This window comes from Myotis myotis, unplaced genomic scaffold, assembly GCF_014108235.1.
Source record: "Myotis myotis isolate mMyoMyo1 unplaced genomic scaffold, mMyoMyo1.p scaffold_m19_p_37, whole genome shotgun sequence".
Taxonomy (NCBI): Eukaryota; Metazoa; Chordata; class Mammalia; order Chiroptera; family Vespertilionidae; genus Myotis; species Myotis myotis.
Window position 1 is genome coordinate 1,518,778 of NW_023416343.1, and position 23,552 is coordinate 1,542,329.

Below are 23,552 nucleotides of genomic sequence, written 5' to 3' on the forward strand. Positions count from 1 at the left end.
AGTAACCCCAGTCACCGAGTGCAGGAGAATGAAAAGATCACTTTGTTCCAATAACAAGAGTTCTCCGGCCTCGCCCCGGGCGTGTGCCTCTGCAGCCAGGTGCCCGCCCGCCCTCACCTGCTCGGGACCTGCACGTGGGTTTACCTCCGCGCCTCCGGCTCCCGGAGCGGCCGGGCCGTGGTGCCCGTGAGGCTGGTGCTGAGTGAATATTGACAAAGTCGTCTGAAGAGCAAACACTTTGACATTTGTAAGGTCCACGGCGAGGTCTTGTATATATTGACACAGCAGGGGTGAGCGCTGCATACCAATGGTCCGAACTGGCTCCGACAGCACCTGCGCCGGCGTGTGCGTGCAGGCGGCCGGACGGCCGCGTGGACAGGGCGCAGGGCCCGGGCGGGGCGGCGGTCCTCTTCCCTCCCGTCTGGAGCGCACCAGTGCCCGTCTCTTGGTAGGACACGTGCGCTCAGCTTCCGGAGACCCGCTTTTCCAGAGGATAAAAGGGTAAAAAGCCACACAATCTCATCTTCAATTTATTTCAGTTGGTGTACTTTCTTTTTACTTCGTAAAAATTTTATTGATGTTTTTGTCCTTTGTATTTATTAAAGATTGAGCCTCAAAAATGTAATGAGTAAAAAATGCTTGCTTAATTTAAATTGTGAATCTGTCTGTTAAGAAATGCATTAGGGGTAGGAGAAGCATAAGACATATTAATTGACAGACAGGAACTGCTGTCTCTGAGGTTGATACAGGTAATTCATTACTTTAGGAGTGAGTGCCACCTCCAGAATGTGCTTCATTAATTTCAAATTTAGTTTTAATTTCAAGCTGTTGCCCCTTGAGAAGAATAAGGTGGCAAATTATGTTTGAAGAGCAGATATTTTTTGTGCTCCAGAGAAACACCACATTGTAACTATTTAATTTTACAAATAAATGTGCCCATCGGCTTCGCTGCGTTTTCCCGGGAGCTGAGAAAATATTCCAGGTAAGACCAACACCTACTAATGCTTTCTTCTCTTTCTCTTCTCCTCCCGGTCTCTCCTCTTTCTGTCACACCTGCCCCACCTTCCCGCCTGTCACCACGCAGCCTATGTGTCCGACGAGCTCAAGGCTGCCGCCCTGGTGGAGGAAGAGCTGGACCCCGCGGGGAGCCCGGCAGATGGGGAGCCCTCGGCCAAGTACGCATGCCCCGAGAAGGAGCTCGGCAAGCCCTGCGCCAGCTACCAGAACTCGCCGGCCGCCGAGTTCTCCAGCCACGACATGGACAGCGAGTCCCACATCAGCGAGGCCAGCGACCGCATGGCCGACTTCGAAAGCGCCTCCGTCAAGAACGAGGAGGAGACCAAGGAGGGGGCAGCAGCGCTGGAGGAGACCTCCGTGTCGGACAGCCTGGAGCAGATGAAGGCCGTGTACAACAACTTCCTGTCCAACTCCTACTGGTCCACCCTCAGCCTCAACCTGCACCAGCCGTCCTCGGAGAAGAACCCGGGCAGCAGCAGCAGCAGCAGCAGCAGTAGCAGCAGCTGCGGCAGCGGCAGCTTCGACTGGCACCAGAGCGCCATGGCCAAGACGCTGCAGCAGGTGTCGCCGAGCCGCGCGCTGCCCGAGCCCAGCCTCTTCAGCACCGTGCAGCTGTACCGGCAGAGCAGCAAGCTCTATGGCTCCATCTTCACGGGCGCCAGCAAGTTCCGCTGCAGGGACTGCAGCGCCGCCTACGACACGCTGGTGGAGCTGACGGTGCACATGAACGAGACGGGCCACTACCGCGACGACAACCACGAGGCGGACAACAACAACCCCAAGCGCTGGTCCAAGCCGCGCAAGCGCTCGCTGCTGGAGATGGAGGGGAAGGAGGACGCCCAGAAGGTGCTCAAGTGCATGTACTGCGGCCACTCGTTCGAGTCCCTGCAGGACCTGAGCGTCCACATGATCAAAACGAAACACTACCAAAAAGTGCCTCTGAAGGAGCCCGTCACGCCCGTTGCGGCCAAAATCCTCCCCGCCGCCCGGAAGAAGGCGCCTGCGGAGCTGGAGCTGCCCAGCTCGCCGGACTCCACGGGCGGGACCCCCAAGGCCACGCTGGCCGACACAAACGACGTGCTGCAGAAGAACGCCAACCCCTACATCACGCCCAACAACCGCTACGGCCACCAGAACGGGGCCAGCTACGCCTGGCACTTCGAGGCCCGCAAGTCCCAGATCCTCAAGTGCATGGAGTGCGGCAGCTCCCACGACTCCCTGCAGGAGCTCACCGCCCACATGATGGTCACCGGCCACTTCATCAAGGTCACCAACTCGGCCATGAAGAAGGGGAAGCCCATCATGGAGACGCCCGTCACGCCCACCGTCACCACCCTGCTGGACGAGAAGGTGCAGTCCGTGCCCCTGGCGGCCACCACCTTCACGTCCCCCTCCCACACGCCGGCCAGCGTCTCCCCCAAACTGACCGTAGAGGTCAAGAAGGAAGTGGACAAGGAGAAAGCCGTCCCCGACGAGAAACCGAAGGACAAGGAGAAGCCCTGCGAAGAGGAAGAGAAGTATGACATCTCCTCCAAGTACCACTATTTGACGGAAAATGACTTGGAGGAGAGTCCCAAGGGGGGCCTGGACATCCTCAAGTCTCTTGAGAACACCGTGACATCCGCCATCAACAAGGCCCAGAACGGCACCCCCAGCTGGGGCGGCTACCCCAGCATCCACGCCGCCTACCAGCTCCCCAACATGATGAAGCTGTCCTTGGGCTCGTCGGGGAAGAGCGCGCCCCTGAAACCCATGTTCGGCAACAGCGAGATCCTGTCCCCTGCAAAGAGCCAGACCCTGGTCTCCCCACCCAGCAGCCAGACCTCGCCCATGCCCAAGACCAACTTCCACGCCATGGAGGAGCTGGTGAAAAAGGTCACTGAGAAAGTGGCCAAGGTCGAGGAGAAGATGAAGGAGCCGGAGGGCAAGCTCTCTCCACCCAGGCGGGCCACCCCTTCCCCCTGCGGCAGCGACGCCAGCGAGCCCGTCAAGATGGAGGCCTCTGGCGAAGGCGGCTTCCGCAGCCAGGAGCACAGCCCCAGTCCCCCGCGCGAAGGCGACAAGGAGGGGAGCCCCCCAGCGGAGCCTGTGGAGAACGGCCAGGAGCCGGGCAAGCCCATGGCCGGCAGCCTGAGCAGCACGGCCATCATCACCGACCACCCGCCCGAGCAGCCGTTCGTGAACCCCCTGAGCGCCCTGCAGTCCGTCATGAACATCCACCTGGGCAAGGCCGCCAAGCCCTCCCTGCCGGCCCTGGACCCCATGAGCATGCTCCTCAAGATGAGCAACAGCCTGGCCGAGAAGGCGGCCGTGGCCACGCCCCCTCCCCTGCCGGCCAAGAAGGCGGACCCCCTGGACCGCTATTTCTACCACGCCAGCAACGACCAGCCCATCGACCTGACGAAAGGGAAGAGTGACAAAGGCTGCTCGCTGGGCTCGGTGCTCCTGTCCCCCACGTCCACGTCCCCGGCCACCTCCTCATCCACCGTGACGACAGCGAAGACGTCCGCCGTCGTGTCCTTCATGTCGAGCTCGCCGCTGCGCGAGAACGCCCTGTCCGACATCTCCGACATGCTCAAGAACCTGACGGAGAGCCACACGTCCAAGGCCTCCACCCCCTCCAGCGTCTCCGAGAAGTCCGACGTCGACGGGACCACCCTGGAGGAGGCCGAGGAGGCGACGCCCACGCAGAAGAGGAAGGGCCGCCAGTCCAACTGGAACCCGCAGCACCTGCTGATCCTGCAGGCCCAGTTCGCCGCCAGCCTGCGGCAGACCTCAGAGGGCAAGTTCATCATGTCGGACCTGAGCCCCCAGGAGCGCATGCACATCTCCCGGTTCACGGGGCTCTCCATGACCACCATCAGCCACTGGCTGGCCAACGTGAAGTACCAGCTCCGAAGGACAGGCGGGACCAAGTTCCTCAAAAACCTGGACACGGGCCACCCCGTGTTCTTCTGCAATGACTGCGCGTCACAAATCAGGACTCCCTCCACCTACATCAGCCACCTGGAGTCGCACCTGGGCTTCCGGCTCCGGGACTTGTCCAAACTGTCCACCGAGCAGCTGAGCAGTCAGATAGCACAAACCAAGTCGCCGTCAGAGAAGCTGATGACAGCCTCTGCCGAGGAGGACCTGGGCACCTCCTACCAGTGCAGACTGTGCAACCGGACCTTCGCGAGCAAGCACGCCGTCAAGCTGCACCTCAGCAAAACCCACGGGAAGTCCCCGGAGGACCACCTGCTCTACGTGTCCGAGCTGGAGAAGCAGTAGCAGTGGCTTCCGGCCCAGACGACGGTGGTCTGCTCTGGGGAGGCGGCGCCCGCACCGAGGCCGCCCTGTCCCGCCGCACACAGGTTCTTGTCCTCCCGGCAGCGCGGGCGGGCGGGCGGTTTTGTACGACTGTACAGTGTTGATAGAGGTGCGTAATCAGCGGTGGTTACTGGTAACCAGGAAGGCGACACGCAGTGCTAAGTGTTTGGAACTCTGTGTAAATGGGATTTAGTCGTGAGCACCGACGCTCCAAGCTGCATGCGTAACAGACCATTTAATTAAGCATTTATACCGAAGCGCCCCTCCATGCACCCGGAGTGGGTGCGCCGCGTTCCTCACCCTTTCATCTTTAGCCCTCTGAGTACTTTGAAGCACTTTTGCATTCGTTTGGTTAAAAAAAAATAAAATAAAATGATAATAATGTATGAAGCTCTGTTTTGTAAACTCCTTACCAGCTTCGTTAAAATTAATAATATGAACCTCCATTTATGCAGATCTGCAGGGGTATAACACGCCTTGAAATTTAAAAGAATATTATTTTCACATTGAAACATAAATGTATATATTGTATAGATTTCAGACTCTCTTATGAAGAATGTGATTGTGGTTAAATGACCTTTTCCCTCATTTATAGCAACAGTGTTTTATGGACCCGCTATGCTCTGGGCATAAGCCGTGCCTGTGTATAGTGTATATTTCTGTTTCCTTTTTTAAGGTCTATGGGTTCTGTTTTTTACATGCAAACATTGTAAATTATACAGAAGATGCCACAGATAGCATTTATAAAGTATACAGAAACATTATCTGAAAGCAAAGTATGATTGTTTGTTTTGCTATACAGTACATCCATATTGATAGAGGTTCCCGTTTAAATTATACATATTTATTAGCACCGTGTCATCATTCGTTCCGAGCAGTCTGAACCAACGCGGCCAGCGTGACGTCCACGGCAGGCAGCATCGTCACTATTTTGCACATCGTTTTTTAAAGGTATTTATTAAAAATCAAAGAATGCTCAAAATAAACTCAGTGCTCAAAGGGTTAAGTCTATTTGAAAAGGAAAAAAAAAGAACAAAAAGAGAGAGAGAGAGAGAGAGAGAGAGAGAGAGACTTGTACTGTATTTCCTAAACATTGATAAAGCCTTTAAAATGTTTGTACTGTAATACTTTGCTGCGGCCCCGGGGCCGCCCTCCCCATGTACTTCTCAGCCCTCGGCTTCCAGGCCAGTGGCCGGATGCCTTTTTGTTTCAAACGGTAACTTTCTGTTTTCTCCTCCTAATTATTCTCCCCAGATCCCACACTGCAGCTTTATCTTTAGGCTCATGAAAGGTAACCCGTGGTTACCGCTCTCCCAGTGATCCCATTCTCCCCCAGTTTTGGCAGTTAATTTGCAGCAGTAACTGACAGCTGACACCCCGTGAAAACCCATGTATAAAATCTCGGCATGTACACAGCACAGCCACTTCCCACACTGTGTGCCCCGTTTCGTTGTTGACAATGCACCACCATTCTGTGACTCTTCACATAACCCTTTTTCTACGGCAGCATTAAAATCGTCTTTTTGCTATAATTTTGTGTCGCGTTCACAATTATGTCTGAAATGTGCTCCGACTAACGAGCGCATTAAAAGGGAATTGCACGCGGTCTGTTTATGGCTGAGGTGGCCGCGGGGTCTGCCAGGTGCTGGCAGGCGGGAGCCGCTGTAAATCAGGGGAGTTTCCGTGAACTCGGCGCCGGGAGAGCAGGAACACGCGGCGTGGGCTGCACACTGGGGAGAAAGGAAGACATTTGCCTGTGGATAGCTTCTCTCTGGGCCAGGGAGGCTGTAGGTGGGGGGCAGAGCGCCGGGTCCCAGCTGGGGGCTGGCGTGGGGTGGGGTCCGGTCTCCCCCTGGGTGTGAGGAGGCAGATGGGAAGGGAGGTCTCTGGAAGCCTCCACTCACGGCGGCTCCTGCCCGTTGACATGCAATTTCCACGGAGCGGCAGACAACCAGGAGGGGCAGGTGGAGTTGGGCCCAGAGCTCCCTCTGGCACAGAAGCTCCCGCGGTGATGAGGCCCGGGATGGTCCGGGGTGGGGGCGGCACCCGCACCGGGGGGCGTGGGGAGAGCGTTTATATGATCGTCACCAGCTCCTATGAGTTCTGGCACATCGTGCCAACAAGACGCGGCATGTCACGTAAAGTTGAGAAACACCTTCATTACGTTCGCAAACCCCTCTTGCGTTCCTGCGAACCACAGCTCCCACCCCAGGATTACACCAATGAGAGCTGCAGCCCTCCACGTGGTGCAGGAAACACCTCACCTGAAAGAGATACTCTTATTAAAAATGTAAATTAAGCCCTTTCAGAGATGTTTGGCAACACGCCCACATGCTTCCATTCATCCCCACCCCTTTTGTCAGGATGAGTCCCAGATCCCTGTCTGCGCCCGTCTCATCGGCAGTCATCTCTCTCCTGGTTTTAGAGAGAAACTCACCGAGTTCAGAACAGGATTTTGGCAAATGGGTTCCAAGCTGGCTGTGCTCACGCCTGTGACGCAGACGCCCACGTGGTCGGGGCCCGCGAGGGCTTCCCTGGGGTCCCATCTCGTGTGGCCCGTCCCCGGGCGCAGGCCGGTGCCCCCTGAGCCCTCTCCAGGGAACCCGGCCCCGGGCACAGACACGCTCCCTCCTGTGCCTCCACACCCTCTCCTCCCGGAGCCCCGATCTCTGCTCTGAGCGTTTCACAGTTAAATGTAGTGTGGGTTTATTAGAACCCAAAGTCCTGCCTCTAATAGATTAAACTGACAACACTTCCGTCACCACCTGGCCCGTGCGGCTTTGGGGGGTGGGGTTTGTGCTGCTGGTGGAGCCTTTGACAGTTGGGGAGAAGAACCTGACCTCTGCCCAGCTCCTCCTCAGGCCCCGCCCCCACCCCTGGGACTCCCATTTGGTTGGAGTGAGCATGTCTGGTCCAGGAAGGGGGCACGTGGTCACTCACTCGGCATCCAGGCTCAGAGCCGGGGGGGGGGGGGGGGCTGCTTGTACTCAGGCCCTGAAAGTCACTTCACCCCAAGGGGAAGCAGTGCTTGGGCAGCCGAGGGCCCGGGCCGGGGTGCACACCTCACTGGGCAGTGACAGCCCCCCAACCACACATCACGGAGGGGTGGCTGGGCCTCAGCCCACCTGGACATGCAAGGCCACTCAGTTCAGGGTCACCAGACGCTGTCCTGGCTGAGGGTGGGCCAGCGCCTGGAATAGCTTCCCCCCAAGCCGGCGGCTGCTGCTCCCGCGGCGAAGCAGGACGCAGCCAGCTGCTCCGGGCCAGGCAGAGGCAGCCGCCCCACAGGGAGGCTCACGGAGGGTGTGAGTGCGGAGGACTGTCATCCAAGTCGTCTTTACCTGGGTCCCGGGGGGAGGGCGGTTTAATCACAGGTGTGCAGGGGATGACCTCGCCCGCCCCGCCCGGCTTGCCGCAGCCCCCCTGTATCTCACAGCCATCACCTTTACACAGTATCTTAAAATAACATTTGTGATAAATGTGCAATTTAACTAATTTATGGTGCTCTGATGTGCTCAGGGCTACATGCAAGATGAAAACCTTAAATGGAGCTTGAACAGCTCACTTCACAACAAGAAATCAATATGCCACCTCGCAGCCCCTTGCCGCAGCCGGCAGGCAGCAAAGCACCTCGCGGCAGCCTCCGCGTTCAGTGGCGAGGATGCTGCCGTGAACAGAGCCCAGGGCGTGAGGGGCCGGCTGTGACGAGGACCCGTCCCCCGGCACCTCTGCTCCATTTCCTGCTGCGAAAGGGCAGAGCATCGGCAGCCACCCAGGAGGAGCTGTGCTCGGCGCAGGGCTGTCCCCAGAAGGCCCAGGAGTTCAGGCCGCGGGCTCTGCAAGCCGAGGACGACTTCCAGCTCTGACCACGCGGCGAGGCGGGTCAGCACCCACCCAACTGCACTGCTCCTCCGGCCTGGCGTGACCACATTTACACAGAAGCCAGGCCTGCAGCCCGCCGAGCCTAGGGCGCTGAGCTCCATGAGAGCAGGGCCGGGAGCCCGGAGCTTGCGTGGCGGGACCGCAGCCGCGGGAAGCCAGGCGCCTTGAGCAGAGGCTGGGTGAGAGCCATCGTCCCCGGGGTGCTAAGTCATCTCATGGGAAAATCAAATGATAGCACTTTTTCAAATTCATCTGTGCAGCTCTCTTGAAATCGGAAAATGGCCGTTGCCTTGTATTCCGTTGATTATTTAGCACAAAAATAACACACTTTGTATAACAGGAAGCAATCATAAAAATGGAAACACGCAAACCCCAACACCACTCTTAGTAATAAATACTTTAACTTTAAAACAATAGCTATTACCGTATTAGCGATGGAGAAATAACCATTTTTACTCGACCAGAGCGTTATGCTTTTGGTGATAGAAACACTGACCTTTTCTCTCTCAGGATTTGTTATTAAGCACGTGAGATCTTTGGCCAAAGGAAACCTGGAAACACATGTCCCCTGGGCCGCGGGCAGGCAGCACCTCTCGGCGGAAGCCAGCCCGGGACCCGGGGAAGCTGCTGAGCCCGGCACCACGCAGGGCAGGACACTCGGCTCCGGAGCGGCTGTGCTGTGGGAAAGGCTCCAGCTCACGTCTTAGCAGGAAACTTCCGGGAAGAATCTCCTCTGAGAACCCTCTCCTTCCGGGTGCTGGCGGCTGTCAGGCGAGAGCTAGACGCGCTCCAACGCCAGGGAGGTGCCGCCGTCCCTGGCACTCCAGCGAGGGTCCCCAGCAAGGGGCCTGTGCTGGACTCAGGGCGCGCTTTCCTGTCCCCAGCGGGGGTGCATCCCAAAGCCCCTTTGATTTGAGACCACATCCCCTGCTCCGCCAACCCAGCGCCTGGGCGCTCCTGGACAGCATGATGGTGACTCAGGAATGACTTCCACCGACGCCAGCAGCTTCTCAGGGCTCAGCATTCTGGGGTCAGCACCCCAGTCCTGGTCCAAGGAGCCAGGTGTTTTCAGCGTTGACTTCCAGTGACGGAGATCAAGGGGCTGCTTCCCATGCCCTTTGTGTAACGTCCCGGACCGAGATGTTCTCAGTCCGATGACAGCGATGATCAGCAAGGTGCCCCTTCCCAGGAATCGCAGCCACAATCAGCTCATGGGGACCAGGTCCCTGTGTTTCCTGTCTAGCCCGAGCTGTCCCTATAGGAGCTGCCAGCCACATGTGAGCGCTCACATTTAAAGAAATAAAATGGAATCAGTTCCTCAGTTGTGCTGGCCCTGGTTCAAGTGCTCAGTAGCCACATGTGGCCGGCGGCTACTTTGGGACACTGTGGGGCGTTCCCATTGTCACAGGAAGTTCGAAGGGACGGTGTGGCCGGCTTCACTCTCCCAGTCAGAGCTCACACCCCCTCGTGCAGGCGCGTCCCAGCTACAGGTGTTTCTAAGAATCCTGATTTTGCCAATATGGGTGCAGGCAACATTCTCTCTGCTCAAAGCCAAGGACACATAATTAAAAAATTTTAAAAAATATATTCTTTATTGATTTCAGAGGAAGGGAGAGAGAGAGAGAAACATCAATGATGAAAGAGAAGTATTGACCGGTTGCCTCCTGCACACCCCTTCACTGGGGTTCAAGCCGCAGCCCAGGCATGTGCCCTGACCGGGAATCGAACCATGACCTCCTGGTTCATAGGTCGATGTGTAACCACTGAGCCATGCTGCTCAAAGCCAAGGACACACATGATTAGCCTTGAGCATAAAAGCATAAACAGCAGTGCAGGCATCAGGTAAAGTTGCTGGTCACGGCCCTGCTGTGGGTGTTACCTGGGCTGCAAACACCAAAGCCCAGAGATCGCGTGGCCGTGGCTGTGGCTGTGGCCTTGTTCTGCCCTGAGCGATGGATCGCAGTCACCGTGTGGCTCTCTTTTTCCAAGTGGACTCCAATCCTTCCATGGGACTGCGGGGCTCAGACGTGGCCTGTGGCTGGAGTGGCTCCTTGCCCCCACGTGTGGGGCCCCGAGAGTCCCATGCCCTACAGGCCTGCGGACCCCGCCAGGCGGCAGCAGAGTAGGGGTGTTCATCCTTCTCTTTCTTTAACAATTAAGACGTTTAAATAGGACTTTGGAAATGACTTTAAATTTGGAGGGTTCATTTTCAAAAATTATCACATTTCAACATTTCAGGTCCATTATTTTTTTTCCACGGCAGGATCAGGGACACATTTACGACCGTCATAATAGTGAGTTAGAGATCTCCCAGGCCAAGTGAAGGGAAATTACGAGAAACCGAAATCTGTTTTAATTGGAGCATTTATGGAAAAAAGAAGTCGGAGTGGCTGCTTTTTCCTCCGGATGAGGCTCGGGTACGTGGCCTTACCTGTGTCCAGCAACCAGGGCCGGTGGCCGTGGCGGACAGAGCGGGAGGCGTGGAGGGAGTGACGCGGGTGTGTCGGGGAAGGAGGCGTTTTCTTTGCCTAAAAAATGGAGGTGCCGCCGCGGGTTCCGCCTCAGCGGCCCTGACACCCGCCGGCGGGCTGACGGACCCGCTCCTGAAGCCTCATCAGGGCTTGTCATCGCTCTAATGAATATCATTTAAATTGCTTTGTCTATTGGTGGAGTTTGGATGTCGATTTAATTTGTGCATGTGTTTGAGTTCTTCTGCTTGGCTAGGCTAACAGAGAACCGCGCCTAATGAAAGCTGAGCCGGTGACAGTGTGACGGGCTCCCACCCAGTCAGATGGTTTGAAGGCTGCGGTGACAGCCTCAGACGGATGCACTGGGAGGGAGGGGGCTTTCCTGCGGTGTGTGGCGGGCTGGGTAGTGCGGCGGGCTGGGCAGTGCGGCCTGCTGGGCAGTGTGGCCTGTGGGCAGTGCGGTGGGCTGGGCAGTGCAGCCTGTTGGGCAGTGTGGCGGGCTGGGCAGTGCAGCCAGTTGGGCAGGGCGGTGGGCTGGGCAGTGCGGCGGGCTGGGCAGTGCGGCGGGCTGGGCAGGGCGGCGGGCTGGGCAGGGCGGCGGGCTGGGCAGGGCGGTGGGTTGGGCAGTGCAGCGGGCTGGGCAGTGCGGTGGGCTTGCCAGTGCAGCCTGTTGGGCAGTGCGGCCTGTTGGGCAGTGCAGCAGGCTGGGCTGTGCGGCGGGCTGGGCAGTACGGCGGGCTCGGCAGTGCGGTGGGCTGGGCAGTGTGGCGGGCTGGGCAGGGCTGTGCTGGAGCTGGCATGGGTGTGTCCAGATGCCCAGAGACCCATAACTGCAGGGCCCGGGGACCCCTGGAAGGTAGGGTTGGCTTTCCTAAACCTGGACCTGTGATCTTGTCTTGAGAGAAGTTCTGAGGAGACTGTGCTCCCAACGGGCATGGTCCCCTGGACCCTGAGCCATCCCCAGGGGTGAGCCCATCCGGTGTCCTCTCACCTCCGAAGGTCCAGTGAGGTCTCACCCTGCGATGGACCCTCAGGCCCGAGCCCAGCCCTGCCCCCCCTGGGTCAGCCCAAGACCCATCCGGCCTGTGAGGAGTTTGGGGTTGAGCTGGAGAAAGGAGACAAAACAGGGGCGACAAACACAGGACAACGCCCGAGTGAGAGTGAGGTGGGGGAGAAAACACGGAGGGAGGTGCCCGGGCCGAGTCCCGGCTGGGAGCTGCTCGTTGAGCCGGAGGCCGGGCTGGGCCTGCGGGATGGACAGGAGCGGGCGCTGCAGGGAGGGGCCTGGAGGCGCAGCTTCTCCTGCCCTCACGCACCTTCCGAACGGAGGCGGCAGCGCCCTGTGGCCTCCTGGCGACAGCCTTCATTAGGCCGCGTCTCCCGGGGGGTCTGGGATCTCCCAGGGAGGTTGCCCAGGTCCTCTCGGGTCGGGCACAGGGGCGTCCGGAAGTCCTTCTGTGCCCAGCGGGCTAACCCGGCTTGCGGAGGACGGTCATGGTGAAGGTGAGGGGCCGGAGGCGGTCTGGGCCTCGGCTGCCGCACAGCCTCACGCGGCACCGTGTCCCGACTCACCCTGCAGCCTGTGGGCGGCACTCAGGGTGGGCTCCGGCCCAGCGGGCGCGCTCCCGGCGAGGGGAGACGCTCGGCCACGCTGACACCCACGCCGCCCGCCCGCGGGGCCCACGCCCGCACCCAGGCCTCCGCCTCCCCTGCTCCGACCTCCTGTGCTGCTCACTCCGTCCGGACACTCAGCCCGGGTGCCTCACGCGTCCGCTCTATCTTACTTAGTTATTTAATATTTACCTGTTTGTGTGTTTTTTACCATCAAGTTCCAGAGAGAACGCGGGGCTGTGTCCGGCTCCGTAGTGGCCTCATTGTGGCCAAGGCAGCGAGATGGCCGAGGGTGGGAAGCACCGGGGTGGGGAGGAGGGGGAGGCAGGGACGGGGACATGGGGACCTGGCAGCCACGTCCACGCCGCTCAGCCAGCTGCATGAGTGACGTCACACAGGAAAAGGCCGCACAGGAAGTCCCGCCCCAAGGATGTCCGGGCTCAGGGCACACCTGCGGCTGACCCGCCGGATGGAGGCTGTGGCCAGGGGAGCGGGCTGTGCGGGCAGCTTGTCTTCCTGCCTCTCTGGCCCTTCACACTCGCTGCTGGGCCACTGTCGGTGGCCAGGTTATGAGGGCCGAGGGGGAGGGGCAGCCCCTCGCCACTCTCACGGCTTCAGACTCTCGTCATGTCCCCCCCCCCCCCCCCGGGCCCAGATGTGTCCTTCCTCCATGAAACGCCCTGTTGCACAGTGAGTCCCAATCCACGTGGGTTATAGTAGAACCCGCATGGACACACTGCCATGGGAGTTTGGGGGTGAATGTCCATTCCTCCCCCAAAGAGAGCTGGTGGGGCCTCGGTCATGGCCGGGCGCGGGGGCTGCCGTTCTGAACACTCCTCGTCTGGTCACCCTCCGAGTGCCACCGTCCTGCCGTGTCCCCTCCCGACGCTGCGGCCACAGCCCTGAGGAGCGGACAGGGGGCTGCAGGAGGTTCGGTTCTGTGGGCGTCCTCTCGGCCGCCCCGCCTGGAGCCAGCTCTCCCTGCACCCACATGTCCGCAGCCCCACGGCTCCGTCCATCAGCTCGCGTCCAAGTCAACTATTCATTTTATGTATTTCAATTTGGGCAGAACATTTATTTGGCTTAAATTTCCTTTTCAGGGGTTGGAATGTGCCTCGCACACACAGGCAGGGACGATCCGCTCGCGTTTCGTCAGAAGGAGCTCGGTTTACAAAGATAGTAACGGAGCTATTAAACCAACAGCCCCTCTTAAAGCAAACAGACCATTAAAATATAGGACGGTTTATGGCATAAATAAAGGGAGGCTGTAGATTATTTAAAGATAAGACTTTCGAGAAACAGGCATAAAACATTTAAATAATTTCCCCATGATATGTTTTTTTTACAAAGTGAACTTCAAAATGCAAATTCCAATTACGAGAAAAGCAGAGGGAGACGTTAAACTCCATCTTCACTTCTAAAGACAGGGAGACGGCCGACTGTCCTTCGAGGTCTGTGCGTGGCTTCTTAGGGCCGGGAGGGGAGCTGCCTGCCTTAGTGGACGGCGGGGTTTATCCGCCGGTGGAGGCACAGGGGTGGGGAGGAGCAGGACGCTGGCTTCTGGATCATCCTCCCCAGACCGCTGACAGCGATGATCACTTCGTCCGTTGGTCCGACCCATTGTCTTGCCTCGGCACAGAAGGGCTGCACGCGGAGGTAGATTCCACGGCTGTGCATATTTTAAGGGTTATTTGGCAACAGGCGTAAAGCTAAAAGTAGCCTCTTAATCTAATTAATTGACATTTCTGAATCTTGCTTTCACAACAACACATGGTTTCATGTTCTGGGTTTTAGCACTTGTCAAGCTTTTTTGGAGAATGTTTTGGTCAGAATGACAAGATAATTTGTGACTGAGGCTCCAAGCTAGAGAAGTGTTTAAGGCTATAATGATTTATTATCATCACAGAATAACAAAATTTACAAAGTGTTTCATCAGAATTTCTGAAGTAAGTTTGCCACCACAGGAGAGGACCGGGGTGGGGGCGGCCGGGTTCGGAGACAGGAGGGCTGGGGCTTCATACGCAGACGCAGCCGTGACTGATTCCTTAGAGTTCCCCCCTTACATTTATCTCGCACGTTCCCGGGCGAGAAACCCCAGAGCCTTGGGGAGGATGCGGGCGAGAGGAGACAGAGCCGCCCTCTCGGGTCTGCAGGCAGGAAGCCGCGGCCCGACTCCGCGCTGCACATACATGTGGCTACGGCAGCGATGAATTTCTACGTTTTGGCAGCGGCCAGAGTGAAAGCAGTCGCACTATCTATAGAAACTTCGAGACGGAGCACGCTTGGAGTGTGCTACTGAAAATGCAAGAAACACATTTTTGAAAGGATGCAATAATATCACTGAGTGACAGTAAATTAACATGCTGACATTTGCAGACTTTCAGAGCATTGCCATAAAAAGAAGTAATACAACATGACTCACTTGGACGTCTCTCCTCCTTCCTGGGACAGACAGCCGGCCCTGCGAGGCCACCCTGCCGGCCCGGCCTCCGCGCCCGCCCCTCTCCCGCTCTGCGGCCTGCGCCCCGCTCCGCGTCACCTCCGGGGGCGAGCGCCATGCTGCTTCTGTGCCTGGAAGGCAGGCGCCCCTGGAATGTCAGAGCACTCCTGGCTGTCGGATCGCGCAGCTGGTCGCCGGGTGACGGCCTGCAGGGCCTCCGCCTGTGCAATGCCAGGCCCTCGGGCCTCAGGACAAAGACGGGGAGACTGAGGCACAGCAGAGCCCAGCCCCTGTCCCACGGAGTCCCCAGGTGAACACAGGCGTCCTGTCCCCTCCCCGCGCTGGACAGGAGCCTCCGTGGTTGGACCCGCCTGGGCCGGCCTCACAGGTGGTGCCGGGTTGCCCTTGGCTAAATCCATGAGAAAACACCGAGCCCTGGCCGGTGTCGCTAGAGCGTCAGCCCACACACCACAGGGCAAAGGTTCGAGTCCCAGTCAAGGGCACATACCGGCTGCAGTTCGATACCCAGCCCCAGGGGGGCGCATGCGGGAGGCAGCCAGTCCATGTCTCTCTCACATCCCAGTTTCTCCCTCCCTCGCTCCCTCCCCCCTCACCTCCCTCCCTTCCCCTTCCACTAAAAATCAATGGAAAATACCCTCAGGTGAGGATTAAAAAAAAGAGAGAAAACACTTGAGGCGGGCGACTCCCGCAGGCCAGGGTGGCGCCCGTGCTGACACGCTCCCGGCGCCTCCCTTTCTCAGAGGCCATGCGGGCTTGGGCCTGAGCGCTGTGCCTGCAGGTCCACCCGCTCCCGTGGCCAGACAGGCCTCTGCGTGCCCACAGCCTCGCCCGCGCCTGGGCCGCCGCAGACACTGGGCGGACATCCGCCCTCTCCCTCCTGAGGACAAAGAGGCTCCCCCCTCCCGGAGGAGCTGCCGGGAAACAGACCCACGTTTTCCACGGCTGCTGCCCCTGGGCCCACGCGTGGGGAGGCCCCGGGCGGGGCCCAGCCTGGGCAGGAGGAGCGAGGACCCAGGCTGGGAGCAGGCACTGCTGGCGAGGTCTCAGGCTTGGCAGAGAGAGGGGCCCGGCCCGAGCCACGTGCCTGAGGGGACCGGTGGGGCCTGCAGGAGGCCCGGGCCCGAGCTCTGAGCCACGAACCCGGGGAAACACCGAAGACCTGCAGCTTCGATGCTGTTTAGTGAATGAAATCAGATCAGAAGAGCCCCTGCTTCCCCGACCGGCCCGCGTCTGTCTGACCGGGGAGACCCCAGCAGCCCAGGCCCCGGGTGCGGTGTCCTCTCAGGGGAGAGTCTCCGGGCCTGGCCATCTGACCGTCTGAGGGTCGGCAGGGACCCCCACTTCCCTGGCCGCCCCAGGTCCCAGCTTCTGTGCAAACACGGCTGGTCTGGACTCCGAGCCTTGAGCAGTGGGAGGAGGTCCCTGCAGAACTCAGTCCTGTTTCTCTTCTGAGCAGAATTGCGGGCGGGCTCCAAAGGCAGCGATAGGCGGGCTCTGAAGGCAGCGACGGGCGCGCTCCTTCCTGCCCGGGACACCGCGGGCTCCGGGCCCAGCGGGTCCACGGGGAGTGGCCGCGTGTCGTCACGTGTGGTGTGCGGTGCGCCCTGACTGGACCCGCCCCGACGGCTGACCGTGGGAGCCGGGCCGCGTCCTGGGCGGAGACTGTTACGAGGTAACAGACGTCGAGTCACCTTCCAGCAGAACAGTTTGAGTTAAAATAAAGGGAATGAAAAAGAGGACAATGACCAAAAAATCTATAAAAATGCAATTGCGCTAATATAATTTTATCACTTATTTAAAAATTTAGTCGACCCAAAAGACTACCAAGTGTGAAATTAAGGAACAGCTCCTCGACTTTTATGGAAATCACTCTTCCTCACTTGTCTAATAGCCTGATTTTGTCAGATCATTTATTTCCATGGTTTTAAAACGAGCTTGACAGACAGAATTTTATAACACCACTTTACTGCAAATAAGAACATCATTTTCGCTTATTAAAACTGAAGCTTAGAGAAAGCATTAAAATTAACAGTTCACTCTGCTTCAACCTTTTGAATACTGCCGTGACTTCACCCCGCGCTCCGAGGAAGGCCGGGGCGGGGGTGGCGGGGGCAGGGGGCCCGGGGCCGGGACTCCCACACTCAGGCCAGTGCCCCAGGAACCCCCGCTTGGGGCTCCCCGGCCGCGGGCACCAGCCCCGCCCAGGAGAACAAGCTGATGGAGGGCCCGGAGCTCAGAGCCTTCTCGCCTTTGCTCACCAATTACGGTCGGCGTCTCCGTGTGCCAGGCGCTGCCCTAGGCCCTGAGGTGGCACCTGATCACGTCCTGTCCCTGCTGGGCTCTACCGGACGGGCTGCCCGAGGCCACTGACCACCTCCGGGTGCTCCCCACACCCACAGTCACTGGCCCTCACGCCCACAGACTCGATCCCGCAGCTGTCAGCCCCCGTTCCTGACAGCTGTGCTGGGGACTGCGGGCCGGTCAGCGGCCAGAGTGGGGCACCTGGAGTCCAGCGGGGCCGGCCCGGCCACCAGTCCCTCCGGATACCGGGTGCTGTGGAGACCGGCAGCGGGGAGGTCCTGCCCATAGGTGACCTCACTCCCTTGGATGGAGGGTCTGCCCATCTCGGTGCCTCCTCTGTGCCTGGCAGGCAAGCGGCGGTGAATGGGGAAAACCAGGGAAGGCGTCGTCACGGGGGGCCGCTGTGCCCGTGCTGCGTCTGTTCAGATCCACGCGGCCGCCTCCCGGCCCCGTGGCCCCGGCACGGGCGCCGCCGTCCTGGGCAGACATCTGTCACCGCTTAGTGCTGCCGTCTGCTCACAGGTGAGACTGCCCCGGCCCGAGCACCTGGCCCAGCCCTGCCCTCTCTCTGGCACCTGGCAAAGGGCCTGGCGGGGAGGAGGTGTGGCAGGTGGCGGGCATGTGCGGGCTGCGTGTGGACTGCTGAGCGACAGGGGTTCTCCGTGCAGGGTGACCTGACAGCAGGCCCTCGACTGCAGGAGCCAGGCCCCGGGCGGCTCCCTCCAGGGGCACTCGGTCACCTGGCTTCACGGAGGGGAGGCTGAGGCTGGGGCCCGGACAGCGGGGCCAGGACCACATGCTATGGTGGGGACTCACACTCACTCTGGTCTGGGTGCCCCTCAACCCGGAGCCGCCCCCGGCCCCCCTCGCCCAGCCCTGGACCCCCACCTGGCCTCCAGCACCCCACCTCCTGTCCCGGAAAATCTCAGGATGGGGCCCAGGTTGAGGTCTCCTCCTGAGACAGGCACAGGTGGGACCCACTCACCTCCCGACAGCCCTGCCCACCTGGAGCAGGGGTGGCGCCCCTGGGGGCTGACGCCCAGGATTCCTGAGGAGAAGGGAGGATGGGAGTCCCCGCTGGCCCCTGCCCGCGTCCCGTATGAGTGCTGGCTGCGCCGGACGCCGGACGCCGGACGCCGGGAGCTCTGAGTGACGCGCCAGCGCGGCTGCAGGGCGGCAGCTGTGTGACAGGTGGCGGCTGCGGGTTCCAGTGGGAGGTGCAGGCACAGTCCCTGCAGCCCTGCCGACCGGCTCCGGCAGTGGGGGAAGAGAGGGCTGTGGGGGCAGTGGCTGGAAAGCAGGCCCAGGCGTCACCAGGTGTCTGTCTGTAGCCGCTGCCCCTCCAACGGCTTGTTTCTTTTAAGTCTGTGACTCAGGCCTCAGAAAAGTAGCGAGGATTCCCGGATTGCCGCTCTCAGGGTCCCTCGGCTGTAACATTTGCCAGCTCTACCCTCTTCTCTCTCGGTCCCCTTCTGTCTGTCTCAGCCTCTCCCTCCTCCTCTCTGCCTGTCTACACACACACACACACACACACACACTCACAAACACATGCACACACATTCTCATGCTAGGACTATGTGCACACACGCACACACACACACACTCTCTTTCTCACTCTGGGACTATGTGCACACACACGCACACACTCTCTCTCATGCTGGGACTATGTGCACACACACACACACACACACTCTTTCTCTCTCACTCTGGGACTATGTGCACACACACACTCTCTTTCTCTCTCATGCTGGGACTATGTGCACACACACACACACACTCTTTCTCTCTCATGCTGGGACTATGTGCACACACACACTCTCTATCTCTCTCATGCTGGGACTATGTGCACACACACACACACACTCTTTCTCTCTCACGCTGGGACTATGTGCACACACATACTCTTTCTCTCTCACGCTGGGACTATGTGCACACACACACACACTCTCTCACGCTGGGACAATGTGCACACACACACACTCTCTCACTCTGGGACAATGTGCACACACACACACACACTCTCTCACTCTGGGACAATGTGCACACACACACACTCTCTCACTCTGGGACAATGTGCACACACACACTCTCTCACGCTGGGACAATGTGCACACACACACACACTCTCTCACGCTGGGACAATGTGCACACACACACTCTTTCTCTCTCACGCTGGGACAATGTGCACACACACACACACTCTCTCTCACGCTGGGACAATGTGCACACACAGGCATTGTAATTTTTCTGAGCCGTTTGAGAATGAGTTGTAGGCACAGCGCCCTCTTCCCCTGAGATGCCCAGGACGCACTTTCTGAACACAAGGACGCTCTCCTGTAATCAGGAGGCAAACCAGACCCGATGCCCACAGGGCATGTGTTCCCTGCTCTGTGCCCCTCGCACCGTTACAGGGTGAGCTGCCCCGGTGCCGGTCTGTCCTCCATAGAAAAGGGGCCGGTGACTGGGGCACCACCATGTGGACGGGTCAGAGTCAGGCGGCCCTCCACCCCCGGCTGAGGCTGATCTCAGACTGTCCTTGTTACAGTCTCCCCCCCCCCCACCCCCCGTGTGCGAATGTTCAGCTGTGTCACTAGAAAGGGAGTCAGGCCGTGGGCCGAATGTTACGCACAGGTTTGGAGTTTTAATGCCTACAGCTCAGCTCTGCTCCCCAAACAGCCGCACGCAGCCGCCACCGAGCGTGCCTCATACCGCGGGGAACCTCAGTACAGGCACATCAGGTTCCCGGCGCAGAGGAGGCCAGAGTGGGTGGGTGAAATCTGCCTCCTGAGGTCACGGAGAGGGGACTCGGCTCCCGTTCCCGCCGCTCGATGGACACGAGGCAGCTGCTCCCCAGTATCAGCTGCACAGGCCCGACGTGGTGAGGGCGGCCGCGGCCCTGGGGACGGGGTCCCGTGTCGGGTGGACAGGCTCCCCCACCCTGATCCTGCTATTTGAGACGACTCACCCCATATGCGGGCAGCTGGATGGTCTCCCTGTAATCCCAGCTCCAGGCTCACCTCCCTGTGACCGGGCAAGCTCGGGGCACGGCGGGATCCAGGCTGTGATGCCTGACAGGCCGAGGGCTGGGACTCAGGGGCCCGGGCGCGGGGACACACGATACGAGCCACTGAGGCCAACGTGGCCCGGGCCGTCTGACGTGGTGCTTGTGGATGGGTAACAGAGTCGTGGGTTCAGTCAACAGCGAGGATTAGGATACGCCGGGTCCCAGGAATGGAACTGCTAACCTCAGACCGTGCCAACAAGTCAGGGCTGTAGTTCCTCTACGCGAAGGGGAGAAGGATCGTTAAGTGACAAGTGTAACCTACAAACTCCCAGTTCACGTACAGTGAGTAGCCATAGAGCTGTGTCTATCGCGGTAATTCCCAGGCACCGCCAGCCCTGCATCACCGCCCACCACACCACACCCAGAGCACAAAGGCTGGAACTGAAAAGCCAAGAGGAGAAAAGCAGGGCCCCAAGCACTCGCTAAGCCGGAGAGAACGCGGGGCCTGCACAAGAGCAGAGAGGACAGCCACGTAGGTAAACGGGAATCCCACGGCAGGCGCAGACTTCACTCTCCCTGGCGTAATTACATCAAAAGACAACGCACCAAGCACCTCAGCTAAAAAGCGGATGTTTAACGGGGAGAAAGTGATGTTGCCAATAGAGACAGAAAAATAAAATAACCCAAAGTAGCAGGAGACAATAATTAATAAATATAAGAGCAGACATCAGCGAACAGGAAACATACACGTGGAGACAATGCCAAAAGTTGGTTATTTGAAAAGGTCGATAAAATCGATAACCCTTTAGCCAGGATAATTGATGAATAAAGAAAGAAGCTCAATGACCAATATCAGAAATGCAAATGCGATTTAATCCATACCCTACAGAATATCAATACATATCCACATAATAAAAATATAGACTCTAAAATAACAAGAAATGAGAATAAGCAATAATAAAGAATATTAGAATAATAAGAAAATATTATGAACAATTTTATGCTAATAAATTAACACCTTAGATGAAATGGAAAAATGCCTCAAAAATCAGCAATCAAGGAGAAAGAAAAAGTTGAATGGCCCCATGTATATTAAAAGAACTGGGTTTATTAGCACAAACCTTCCTGCAAGAGAAACTGTATGTTGAGATAAGTTCACCACAGAATTCTATCAGACATTTAAAGAGCAATAACAATATTAACAAACTTTTCTCAAAGACATAGCAGCATGCCTGCTCCCCAACATGCTTAATGGTCTAACATGACCCTGATATCAGGCTGTTAGGAGAAAGAATTAAAGCCCAGTATCTCTCATGAACACACCAACCAAAATCCCCAAAGAAATAGCAGCACGCTAAACTCAGCACCAGGTAGCAGAGATGTTTCCACACCAAAAAATCACTCTACGTAAGTTAACACACTACAGAGTAGATGAGGACAGTGGACACTAATCTCAATAGATGCAGAGAAAGAACTTGATCAAATCCCACACCCATTCGCGATAAAAACACTTCACAAATTGTGAGCAGGAGGAGACTTCCTGAAGCTGCGGGTGGGAGCCTGTGACAGAAGCCGGCCCTGTCAATCATCCAGGACCCAGTGCGTTCTTCCTCCCAGACTGGGACGTGGCGAAGGTGCTCCGTCTCGTCACATCTCTCGGGGTCAGTATGGATGTGCGAGCCAGTGCAATCAGGCAAGAAAATAAAATAAAAGGCACACATGTTGAAAAAGAAGAAATGAAAACATGAGCAGATGACATGATTGTCTACACAGAAAATCCAAAGGAATTTACAGAAACCTACTAGATCTAAACATGAATTTGGCAAAGTCACCAAATACAAGAAGAATATACAAAACTCATTGTATTTATGCATAAGCAGCTAATATTTAGAAAATAAAATTTAAAAGTAAAATAGGAGTAAAGTAAATGGAAGTTGTGTGAGATTTCAACAGAAAACTATAAAACATGACTGAAAGATTAAGGAAGATCTAAATAAATAGACAGATACATTCTGTTAATGAATTGGAAGAAGAGACAGTGTTAAGATGTTTATTGTCCCCAATTGATCTATAGATTCAACAACATTTCAATAAAAATCGCAGCAAGCTTTTTTTTTTTAATATAAAGTAACAAAATGATCTTAAAATTTATCTAAAAAAGACAGCATGGAGGGACCTGGAGAGCATGGTGCTACATGAAATAAGTCAGTCAGGGAAAGACAAGTGTCCTATGATTGCACTCACATGTGGAATCTAAGGAACAGAATAAACGGATGCTCAGAGTGGATCCAGAGACACGGAAGCAGGGAACAGAGTGCGGAACCTCAGAGAGAAGGCAGGGAGGGAGGGTGGGCGGGAGTAATCAAAGACCTTGCGTGCATCTATGCATGGCCCATGGCACAGACAGTGGGGTGCTGAGGGCCTGGGGTGGGGTGGGGGGCTGGAGGGGGTCAATGGAAAAAAAGGGGACATATATAATAAAGGATAATTTAAAAATTTATCTGAAAAAAGGATCTAGAAAAAATAAAAGCAATTTTTAAAAGAACAACGTTGGAGAACTCACACCACCTGATTGTCATGATGGACAAGAACGAGGTCTCTGTATGAAACAAAAATGAACCACAACCCATCCTCCCTTCGTCCTCTACAGTTAACCTGAAATGGTCCTAGATTCGAGCATCCAGCCTAACACTGCAGACCATCCAGAGGAAAGCATGGGAGGACGCCTTGGCGGCGTAGGAGATGTTTCTGAAGACACAAAGCTTTACCTGAAGAAAAGTGTCGAATTATACTTCATTACGAAGACATTGACGGGAAGAGGAAGTTGAAGGCGCGGCCGGGGAGCTGTCATTTGCCATGTGTTTCTCTGGCCACGGCTTGTGTCCGGATCCCATAAAGCTCTCTTACGGCTCGGGAATAACCTACCAGTGACGGGCAGAGGACTGGCACAGACAGTTCACAAGGGAAGATACACGGGCGACCAGTGAGCACGCAGAACGCCCCTCCCACCATTAGTTAGGAAAATACAAGTGAAAATGAACTACCACTTCATGTTTAAGCGACTGGCCTTGTGACAAAATGATTACATGACTGCAGTTAAAAAGACTGACCCGACCAAGATTGGTGAGGACGGAGGCACCTGGAACTCACCTGTTCCCCGGTGGGCAGAAGGTGGTGGTGCGGTCACTTTTGAGCACGTACACCGTTAGGCAGACTCTTTCCAATGACTCCACAGCTTTATTCCCAGGATTTTACCCGAGAGAAATAACCACACAGGTCCATGGAAAGACTCGTCCAGAAACGCTCACAGCCAGCGACCCCGGAGCAGCAGCCAGGGCGAAGGCGTGGCTGCTGGGACCCGGGGGGGACCGGCGTCTTTCTGAAGTCCCAGGCCCCGCTCGGCCCCCGGCTTGGCCCCACGCTCCTCATCCATTCATGCCGCGGGGCTGTTGCTCGCTGCCAAATGCTTCTTGGCTTCTGCTCTTAAAAACAGCAACGA

At 57.2% G+C, this 23,552-nt stretch overlaps 1 protein-coding gene across 2 annotated transcripts in view; it reads left to right on the forward strand.

Annotated features, from left to right (window-relative positions):
• The window catches only part of TSHZ3 (teashirt zinc finger homeobox 3), a 56,223-nt gene extending 50,383 nt beyond the window's left edge, over positions 1–5,840 (forward strand). For both annotated transcript variants that reach the window (XM_036303507.1, XM_036303508.1), the window contains exon 2: positions 1,085–5,840. In XM_036303507.1, the coding sequence (XP_036159400.1) occupies positions 1,085–4,287 (3,203 nt within the window). In that variant the 3' untranslated portion in view covers positions 4,288–5,840. The remainder of the gene's footprint in view (positions 1–1,084) is intronic.
• Positions 5,841–23,552: the final 17,712 nt, after the last annotated feature.